Source organism: Triticum aestivum, chromosome 2B (assembly GCF_018294505.1).
Source record: "Triticum aestivum cultivar Chinese Spring chromosome 2B, IWGSC CS RefSeq v2.1, whole genome shotgun sequence".
NCBI lineage: Eukaryota > Viridiplantae > Streptophyta > Magnoliopsida > Poales > Poaceae > Triticum > Triticum aestivum.
The window spans coordinates 243,071,143-243,082,065 of NC_057798.1; the positions used below are offsets into that span (position 1 = coordinate 243,071,143).

Genomic DNA, 10,923 nt, shown 5'->3' on the forward strand with positions numbered 1-10,923 from the left:
TGATGCATGATGCAACAAACTTGACAAGAGGCGAGTATCATCCAACTTGGTTTGTTACATATATGGTAGGCATTCCATTTGAGCTGTTACAGTGAGAGATGGTGGATTTTTTGGGAGGGCTAGATTAGTCAGAAGCGGACGTGGCAGCGGTCCAGACACCCGCATAACCCACTCCCGCTCGGTTTGCTTCCGGATTGTGGGGAAAAAGAAGTCTGAACCGCCGAACGGACTGATATAGGGCATCGTTGATGACAAAACACGTCCGGACTATGCGGTCCGAACGGTTGTGGACGATTTGAAGATCCGTGTTCAAGATGCCCTAACTAAGTGACAAACCGTGGCAGTGCAGCACGACAGTGAAACCAAGCACGTTTCCCCAGTTTTCCTCCGGGGCAACGAGGCCTTTCCAATTTCTAGGTAGAAGCCTAGATGCTGAAGAGTTGAATAGAGCACATCTGGATTTCATTGATTGTAGGCTATATACAAGTACTAAGGCGGTGGACACACCCAGCAGCCTATGTAGGTAGCTAATGACGGTTTGCTCATGAGCACATACTAATTAGCAAAATTCACGTACTAATTCAATTCCTATTGCCTGAAGTTTGGTCCATCTCGGCGTTTTTGGATTCCTCCACGTTACAGCAGTACCTGGGCCCGCACCATAAGGAGCTAGCTATGATCAGGCAAACCAAAATGCACACAGCATAAGCCATCACTCTGGACCATGTATGCTTTGCATTCATCGCCAAGGCATGGCCGAGAACTCCTCCAAAGAAGAAACTGGCAGCGTAAACGAGCAGGAACATAATCTGCAAAACGAAAAAGGATGAAATTAGACACGAGGATGAAACTATCTTTTTAGTTTTTGTTTTCTTCGATAATCAGCTAGTATCTTTTAATTTAGTGAACTGGAACAAAAACAATTTGCACGTGCAAAGAACGTACCGTGGGCTGATAGAAGGGCAGCGGTATTATGTCGGACGCGCGTTGCACGGCGTGATATTGCTGGTAGTCGTCGAAGTAGCCCCCCGTCCTCCTGTTGTACCAGTACCGGCCGTGGTCGCCTTCTCGCATCGCGAACGGCATCTGGGAGAGGAGCGAGGCGTCCCAGGCGTTGGCCCTGGTGACGACCACCTTGGGGCACGAGGCTCCACACACGCAGCACTGTCTTTTGTTGTCCGCGACCCGGACAGAGACCATGCATTTGGGGGCAAAGAGCGCGATGGCCGCACCGACCCGTGGCTACCCAAGGGCTGCAGGCATACCACACACACGGCGACGCCTTGTTCGATGTCCACGACGCAATGGGGTTGCTCCATCGCAACTCGGCGTGTATTGCTACAACGGGTTATGGTTTGGTAGGCTTCCACCTGTATTTATGGAGGATCAGAGAGGGAAAGAAGATCCGATACTCATAGGAATCGGTTCCGACAGTCAAATGAAAACGGAGACAGTTCCGGATGAGGAAGGACCAGTAAATCAGAAATCTTGTCCGAGCTCCCCGCCAAAAGAAGAAATCTTACCCGGGCTGGATCAGTCACCTTTTCCACCGCAAGATCTACCTCTCTTCGATGGGAAATGTTTGCAGCCGGCGGACCGGCCCAGTTTTCGGCCGGCCGCGCGTTGGATCCAACCCGATCCTGTGGCGGTGGAAGCACCTCGTAGGGTCAAACCTTATCTCTTTACACGTGAACTTTCATCATTAGTTTTCCTCGGTCGTTTCTTCCCACATCGTCTTCGCCCCACACCCTCGTTTTCTCCCATAAAGCACCCGCGAGACAGATTCCTCTCAGCTGCCATGCACCGACCACCGAGTCGCCCTGCTGATGGCCGCCGTCCAACCCCCGGCTGGGCCGAGCCATGGCTGCTGGAACCAGCCGCACCATCGTGCTACATGCGTCGAGCAGCAATGGCGGCGCTGCAATCGCATCCCTCACGTTCCTGAACCCGGCTGCAGCGATGCTACATCCTCGGCCGCCGCACAGACCGACGCCCGCGACGGCTGCATGCAGAGGGCTGCAATGTCGAGCATTGGCACGCGACCGATCACGCGATGCTCGAACCACCGCATACATTGTTGCAACCGTTGACAAAAGAAGCTTCAAGCCTAGATCGAAAAAGTTTGAACCGTCAATAGGGGAAGCTTCAACCAGCACTGTCAAACTGAAAAAGTTGCAACCGTTACAAAAAAAGCTTCAACCTTAGATGAAAAAAGCTTCAACCGGAAGATGTACAAAGTTTCAACCGGGCATTGCTCGACGAAAATAGTTGCAAACGTTCACATAATAAGCTTCGAACGTACTTGAAAAAGCTTCAACCAATAGGGGGGAAAGCTTCAACATGTGGAAAAAGCTTCAACAGGCGTGAGAAAAGGTTCAACCCGTGTGTCAAAAAGCTTCAACCACGGGCGCTGACGATGTGAGTGGTACCTTGAGAGATGTGGCCGAGCAGCACGACGGTGCTGCCAGTCTGCGATGGGCGTGCTACGACGACAGCGGATAGGTGCGCAGCCACGGAGGCATTAGGCGTGCTTCTAGACGGCGGCGTTTTGCTACAATGGCCACAATGTCCCATTGAACCGACGGCACGAGTGCTGTGACAGTGACCACCGGCGACGAGGGGGGCGGCCGGCGGCAACATGGACGGCCGGCGAGCTGGCTGGCGTATGGGAGATCACGGGGCACTCGGGATGAATAGGCGCCATGGCTTTTTTTTACTAGTGAAGCGGTTGGGGAACAAGGTATCATGGGGTTGTTATGGAGAGCGAATCGCCATTTTGCATTGGTTGTTTTTCTTTCTTGGCCCGTACCCTTGACTCATAATGAGTTATTTCCTTTTTCTCGTCCTCTCTAGTGCCTCGTCCTCACCCTTTCTCATATCTTCTTCCTCGTGTGAGGAGCGCACCCAAGTCTTCTTCAACCTTCGTCTTCACAATCGCTCGCTGAACTTCGACATGGGATGGGGAAAGGAGTTGCAACCGCAGCTCAGCGAAGCTGTATTCAATTGTTGGAGGTGCTATGACCGTGGCGACCATGGCCATGACCACACTGTCATGGCACTACGAGCTCGAGGGGTGGCGGGGTGCTGCATGCTACAAACGTAGCGGTTGTGTGCTGGAACTAGCATCGTGGCGTGCTGGAACCAGCGACAATTTTTGCTACATCCACTCGTGGAGGAGCTACGACCTGCGACGGTGGAGACGATGATTTGCTGCAACCGTAATTTGCTTTTGCTACCACCGACGAGGAAATTTGCTACATCCATTCATGGCAGAGATGCGACCCGGGGGCCGGGGCGGTGGTGACGATTTTTGCTGCAAACCTTCGTTGTTTTTGTCTACGACCGGCGAGGTGTTTTGCTACATGGCATTGACTAGTGGCCGTCGTTCGTGCAACCACGTGCAGCGAGCGTTGATGAAAAAAAAAGATTCAACGGGCATGGATAAAAGCTTCAACCGGTGCGGGGAAAATCTTCAACGGCGAGGTGGATAAAAGCTTCAATGGGCATGAGAAAAAGCTTCAAACCAAGGTGCGAGCGGTGACGCTGAGAGCTGCAGCCGGCGGTACGATGGTGCTTCGATGGACGCGCTACGATGGTGGCGGCGACGGCTAGGTGCTGCAACAACAGAGATGTCAGGCGACACAGTTTTGCTACGAGGGGCGACGACGTACTGTTTGGAACCTACGAGGACGGGTGCTATGAGGGCGAGCATCAGTGACAAGGGCGGCGACCGGCATGGAGGCTAGCGGCAAGGACGCCCGGTGAGCTGGCTGCCTTAAGGACTATTGGCTGCACGCGATGTGAGCTTTTCCTTTGTTTCTCTAACGAAGTAGTTTATTTGACAACTATATAACGAAGCAGTTAGCGATTGGGAAGGCTACATGCAGATCATGCGGCTCTAACTAAGATGAATCATACGGGTGCACCTGGGAAGGCTACATGCAGATCCTGCGGTTCTAACTAAAACGAATCGAATGGGCGCGGTGCGACTGGCCGAAATTTCGGCCGGCGCACCGGCGCGTATCACTGGCCCTCTTCAATTGTTCGATGTGTTAGAGCATATACAACGGAACGGCCTTAAACTGGCCTCAAATGTCCGGATGACAACTCGATTAAAAATAATAATGACTCGGATGGACTCCTCATACCAACGCTAAATGTTCAGGCAGGCACCCTTCATATCCAGCTCAAATCTGAAGTGGGTACGAGGAGGCTCGGCCATGTCCGCTACGTTAACCATACAGTCCGATCCCATCACAAATTGAATCAAATCCTCAAGTCTACCAAACTCATCGCCCTCCTCTTGTGTCTGTTGATAATTTCACGCGTTCGAGCCGTCATCGTCGTCCACCCTTGCTCGTTCACCCTCGCTCCTGCCCCCCGTCCGCTGCCCTAGATGTCGTCCAACCCATCCCCCATTGCCATCACGGAGGCAGCTTCAGCGTTGTCCGTGGGTCTTCCGTCCTTGGCTCCGGCATGCAAGCCGGAGAACGTCGCCCGAAGGGACGGACGAAGGAGGCAGCGGGAGAGGGAAACAGGATCGTAGGGAGCGGTTGTGGACCTTAAGGAGCAGTTGTCACCCACCACGCCTGGCCCTCCAAACATCGTCTCCAACCATCGACAAGGATCGTGCTGTCCAACCAGGCCGGACAGAAGACGATCCAACGGCTGATTGGGAGGGCATTCCGGAGTGTTTTCGCAAACGCAGAGGGCAGTGGACGATGTCTTTCGCTCGCACAGCTCCAACATGCGTAGACAAGCACAGGCATCGGCGGTGCCCGATCTGCCCACGTCATGTTCGACAAAATGACACAAGAGGACTTGGTACCTTTTTTGCTCCTTTCCGATCATTGATTTGCATATGTTATTGCAATTAGTTGCATAAACCTTAGTTTATATGAAATAATGATAATTTTAGGAGAATATAATGGCGAACATGATCAATGATAATCAAGAGCCGATTCAAATGGACTATAAGTTGGGGGACCATTACAAAAAAAAGACACATCCATGACATTATGGCCCGACCGAAAACTTTTTCTGTCATGGATATGACACTTCTATGACGATAATTGTGACAAAAACACGTATCATCATAGATGTGGTGAGCTCCTACTTCTACGACAGAAAATATGACAGAAAATAGGCTTTTCGTCCTGGGCGGGCCGAAGATGCACCTGCATGACGTTCTTTGGACCATCCATGACGTAAAAAACCATGGTAGAATTGAGGGCAAGGAAATTTCGAGACTTCCCGGTTATGGTGGGTGGTCGGGGCCGAGTGATGTACTGTGTTGTGCCTTTCTCTCGTATGCGTGTGTGTGCGAGGCGCTCGCTTATAGAACCCGAGCAAGGCGTTCGCTTATATTGAACCCGAGCGATCGATCTCACCCTCACACTATGTACTAAACCTGAGCGATCGATCCCTCGCACTACGTACTGAACTCGATCAATCCCTTCGCTGCTAACTGAACCCGAGCGATTCCTTCACTACTAATTGAACCCGATCGATCCTTCTTGCTGCTTACTAAAGCCGATCGAGCCCCCGTGCGAGATGTAGCCAGGCGGTGTTGTGTTGCGTCTCAATGAACAGTGCCAGTTGTTGTTGCCGTGTGATACATGTAGACACGGGTCGAGACGCATCGATCGAACCCCTTGCGCGAGACGTGGTGAGTTGACCTAGTCGGTTGGTTGGTTGTGGATGAACAATTCCTATTGTTGCCGCCCGCTCGTACGCCCCACCCTAGACGATGAGGGTTGGATGAACAGGACCCGGTCGTGTGTAGGCGATTGCCGCTAGATGAACAGGACCCCGAGGAGGCCGCCACACCCCAGCAGGTTGGGGGTAGGCGGATGAATAGAAGCCCGTGGAGGCTGGATGAATAGTAGCCAGCGAAGGCTGGAGGAAGTCGACGGTGGATGAATAGTAGCTCGTGGAGTCCCGTTTTGCAGTACACGCCACACCCCTTCTAATGAATGGGACCCCATTTCGATCGTAGGCGCTCAAAGAGAAGTCCGTTTCATCAATTTTAAGGTACGCCAGACCCTCCCAATCAACATGACCCTTTTTCAACCGTAGGCGGTTGAACATAAGTCTGTTTCCTCCGTTTTGCGGTACGCCACACCCCTCCCGATGAACAGGATCCCGTTTCGATCGTAGGCGGTCGAACAGAAGGCCTTTTTCTCTGTTTAGCGATACGCTAGACCTTGTTTCGGCTGTTCCGTTCAAACTGGTTGGCTCCCGATGAACAGGACGCATTCCGACCCAGTCGGTTGCCTCCCGATGAACATGACGTTGTTTCTCTGTTCCGACCCAGCCGGTTGGCTACAGATGAACAGGACGTCGTTGTTGCCGTCCGTTGCTTGTCCATGTACATGAGCCCTGGCCGTATGTATGCGCGAGTATGTGTTCGAGACCCCGCCCATAGGTACGTACATGGCCGTATTTTTTGCCATGTGGCTGTACGTATGTGTACACGATTTACATGGGAATGCCTAAACTTCTACACCGGGGGGATCTACTATGACACGTACCGCTACTTACTAGGCCATGGTTCATCGTTGCAGAGAGACCGATCAACCTGTATGTACATACACGTTCGCGATCAGACAGACAACGCTACGTACGCTTCAACTGGGTGGAACCTAGCTATCAGGGAGGATAAGGATACACTTCCTTGCGTGTGAAGATATAACGGTCGATCCCAGCTGCCAGGGGGAATCATTTTTTCCGTGTAATAAGGAGGCACTTCCTTCCGTGCGAAAATATAGCTGGTGGGTCCCAGCTGCTAGGGAAGGAATCATTTTTGCGTACTTAGGAGGCACTTGCTTGCGTGCGGCCATGGACCATGTGGGTTGCTACTTCTTGAGCTTGCGTTGGTTTTTCCCTTGAAGAGGAAAGGGTGATGCAGCAAAGTAGAGATAAGTATTTCCCTCAGTTTGAGAACCAAGGTATCAATCCAGTAGGAGGTCTAATCGATGCACCTACACAAACAATCAAACACTTGCACCCAACGCGATAAAGGGGTTGTCAATCCCTTCAGGTCACTTACAAGGATGAGATCTGATAGAGATAAATATAAAACATTACTAAAATGTAAAAAAAGTCAAAAATAAATAAATCACAGCAAGGTATTTTTGGTTTTTGGTTTATAGATCTGAAAATAGATGATGGATAATAGACCCGAGGGCCATAGGTTTCACTATAGGCTTCTGTCTTGAAAGAAAACATACGACATGTGAACAAATTACTGTCGAGCAATTGATAGAAAAGCGCAAAGTTCTGACGATTTCCAAGGCAATTATTATGAATATAGGCATCACGTCCGTGTCAAGTAGACTGAAACGATTCTCCATCTACTACTATTACTCCACACATCGACCGCTATCTAGCATGCATCTAGAGTATTAAGTTCAAAAGAACGGAGTAACACCTTAAGTAAGATGGCATGATGTAGAGGGATAAACTCAAGCAATATGATGAAAACCCCATCTTTTTAGCCTTGATGGCAACAATACAATATGTTCCTTGCTACCCCTACTATGTCACTGGGTGAGGACACCGCAAGATTGAACCCAAAACTAAGCACCTCTCCCATTGCAAGTGAACCAATCTAGTTGGCCAAACCAAACCTATAATTCAGAGAGAAATACAAAGGTATCAAATCATGCATATAAGAATTCAGAGAAGATTCAAAATATTCATAGATAATCTGATCATAAATCCACAATTCATAGGATCTCAACAAACACATAGCAAAAGAATATTACACCGGATAGATCTCCAAGAACATCGAGGAGAACCTTGTATTGAAGATCAAACAGAGAGAAGAAGCCATATAGCTACTAGCTATGGACCCGTAGGTCCGAGGTAAACTACTCACGCTTCATCAGAAGGGCAATAGAGTTAATGTAGAAGCCCTCCGTGATCGAATCCCCTCCGGAAGGATGCCGAAAAAGGCCCCTAGATGGGATCTCACGGGTATAGAAGGTTAGGGCGGAGGAAAAGTATTTTGGTGGACGCTTCTGGTCATTTGAGAATATTTCTGAATTTATAGGCCAAGAGTTAGGTTAGAGGCTCCCGAGGGGCCCACAAGCCAAGGGGCGCCCCCCTAGGGCGTGCTCTGAGGGCTTGTGGAGTCCTCAAGACTCTTCTGCCTTCCTCTCCAAGTTCTACGTGTGTCCTCTGGTCCAAGAAAAATCATCGTGAAAGTTTTATTCCCTTTGGACGCCATTTGATATTCATTTTCTGTAAAACTCAAAAACAAGGAAAAAACAGGAACTGGCACTGGGCTCTAGGTTAATAGGTTAGTCCCAAAAATAATATGAAATAACATACTAATGTAGGCGTTCTGGAAATGAGGGTACCCAGACTTGCCTGCGTGTGGCCCATGGCGTGGCTCCATCGACGGCCTGGTACGACCCATCTGCAACGCCAACAAGATAAGATCCTCGCGAGGGGCCAAGCCTCGCGAGGCGGGCGACATCAAGACCTCCAGAGGGAGCGGCCTCCTGATAACCCACAAGTATAGGGGATCGCAACAGTTTTCGAGGGTAGATTATTCAACCCAAATTTATTGATTCGACACAAGGGGAGCCAAAGAATATTCTCAAGTATTAGAAGTTGAGTTGTCAATTCAACCACACCTGGATAACTTAATATCTGCAGCAAAGTATTTAGTAGCAAAGTAATATGGAAGTAACGGTAACAGTGGCTAAAGTAACAGTAGCAGTTTTATAGTAATTGTAACAGTGGCAACGATAAAGTAACTAAGCAAAGAGCAATATGTGAAAAGCTCGTAGGCATTGGATCAGTGATGGATAATTATGTCGGATGCGATTCCTCATGCAATAGTTATAACATAGGGTGACATAGAACTAGCTCCAGTTCATCAATGTAATGTAGGCATGTATTCCGAATATAGTCATACGTGCTTATGGAAAAGAACTTGCATGGCATCTTTTGTCCTACCCTCCAGTGGCAGCGGGGTCCTATTGGAAACTAAGGAATATTAAGGCCTCCTTTTAATAGAGTACCGGACCAAAGCATTAACACTTAGTGAATACATGAACTCCTCAAACTACAGTCGTCATCTAGAGTGGTCCCGATTATTGTCACTTCGGGGTTATCGGATCATAACACATAATAGGTGACTATAGACTTGCAAGATAGGATCAAGAACTCACATATATTCATGAAAACATAATAGGTTCAGATCTAAAGTCATGGTACTCGGGCCCTAGTGACAAGCATTAAGCATAACAAAGTCATAGCAACATCAATCTCAGAACATACTGGATACTAGGGATCAAACCCTAACAAAACTAACTCGATTACATGGTAAATCTCATCCAACCCATCACCATCCAGCAAGCCTATGATGGAATTACTCACGCACGACAGTGAGCATCATGAAATTGGTGATGGAGGATGGTTGATGATGACGACAGCGACAGATTCCCCTCTCCGGAGCCCCGAACGGACTCCAGATCAACCCTCCCAAGAGAGATTAGGGTTTGGCGGCGGCTCTGTATCGTAAAACGCAATGAATCCTTCTCCCTGATTTTTTTCTCCCTGAACGTGAATATATGGAGTTGGAGTTGAGGTCGGTGGAGCACCAGGTGGCCCACGAGGCAGGGGGGCGCGCCCCACCCTCGTGGACAGGGCGTGCCCCCCCTGTCCTTGATTCTTTCGCTAGTATTTTTTATTAATTCTAAAAATAATCTTCGTGGAGTTTCAGGTCATTCCGAGAACTTTTATTTCTGCACAAAAATAACACCATGGCAATTCTGCTGAAAACAACATCAGTCCGGGTTAGTTCCATTCAAATCATGCAAGTTAGAGTCCAAAACAAGGGCCAAAGTGTTCGGAAAAGTAGATACGATGGAGACATATCAACTCCCCCAAACTTAAACCTTTGCTTGTCCTCAAGCAATTCAGTTGACAAACTGGAAGTGATAAAGAAAAACTTTTACAAACTTTGTTTGCTCTTGTTGTTGCAAATATGTAAAGCCAACATTCAAGTTTTCAGTAAAGATTATGAACTAACCTTATTCACAATAACACTTAGGTCTCATGTTTACTCATATAAATGGCATAATCAACTAGCGAGCAATAATAATAAATCTCGGATGACAACACTTTCTCAAAACAATCATAATATGATATAACAAGATGCTATCTTGCTAGCCCTTTCTGAGACCGAAAACATAAATGCAGAGCACCTCTGAAGATCAAGGACTGACTAAACATTGTAATTCATGGTAAAAGAGATCCAGTCATACTCAATATAAATTGATAGTAATGCATGCAAATGACAATGGTGCTCTCCAACTGGTTCTTTTTAATGAGAGGATGATGACTCAACATAAAAGTAAATAGATAGGCCCTTCGCAGAGAATGAAAAGTCATTCCCTATGCCTCAGTCATAGGTTCTATAAAGTATGCTATGCTGTGTACCAGACCTATTGTATACCTTGCTCTGAGTTTGGCAAGGGAGTACAATTTTGATCTAGGAGTAGATCACTGGACAGCGGTCAAGAATATCCTTAGTGAGGACTAAGGAAATATTTCTCGATTATGGAGGTGATAAAAGAGCTCGTCGTAAAGAGTTACATCAATGCAAGCTTTTACACCAACCCATATGACTCTAAGTCTCAATATGGATACATATTGAAAGTAGGAGCAATTAGCTAGAGTAGCTCCGTGCAGAGCATTGTAGACATAGAATATTTGCAAAATACATACGGCTCTAAATGTGACAGACCCGTTGACTAAACTTCTCTCACGAGCAAAACATGATCATACCTTAGTACTCTTTGCGTGTTAATCACATAGCGATGTGAACTAGATTATGGACTCTAGTAAACCCTTTTGGATGTTGGTCACATGACGATGTGAACTATGGGTGTTAATCACAGACAT

The 10,923-nt window shown here is 48.2% G+C and overlaps 1 protein-coding gene across 1 annotated transcript; it reads right to left on the reverse strand.

The window, feature by feature from the left end:
• Positions 1–469: 469 nt before the first annotated feature.
• Positions 470–1,665, reverse strand: LOC123041140 (uncharacterized). Its single transcript, XM_044463837.1, has 3 exons — positions 1,524–1,665; positions 946–1,370; positions 470–809 (listed from the first exon to the last, which is right to left on the reverse strand). The coding sequence occupies exons 2-3, from the start codon at positions 1,198–1,200 to the stop codon at positions 582–584; spliced, it is 483 nt and encodes a 160-aa protein (XP_044319772.1). The 5' UTR covers positions 1,201–1,370; positions 1,524–1,665; the 3' UTR covers positions 470–581.
• Positions 1,666–10,923: the final 9,258 nt, after the last annotated feature.

Coding starts and splice junctions, on each gene's coding strand:
- LOC123041140 (XM_044463837.1), bottom strand. CDS start 1,200: ATGGTCTCTGTCCGGGTCGCGGACAACAAAAGACAGTGCTGCGTGTGT. Junction 810..945: donor TGCCCTTCTATCAGCCCACG/GTACGTTCTTTG, acceptor TTCGTTTTGCAG/ATTATGTTCCTGCTCGTTTA.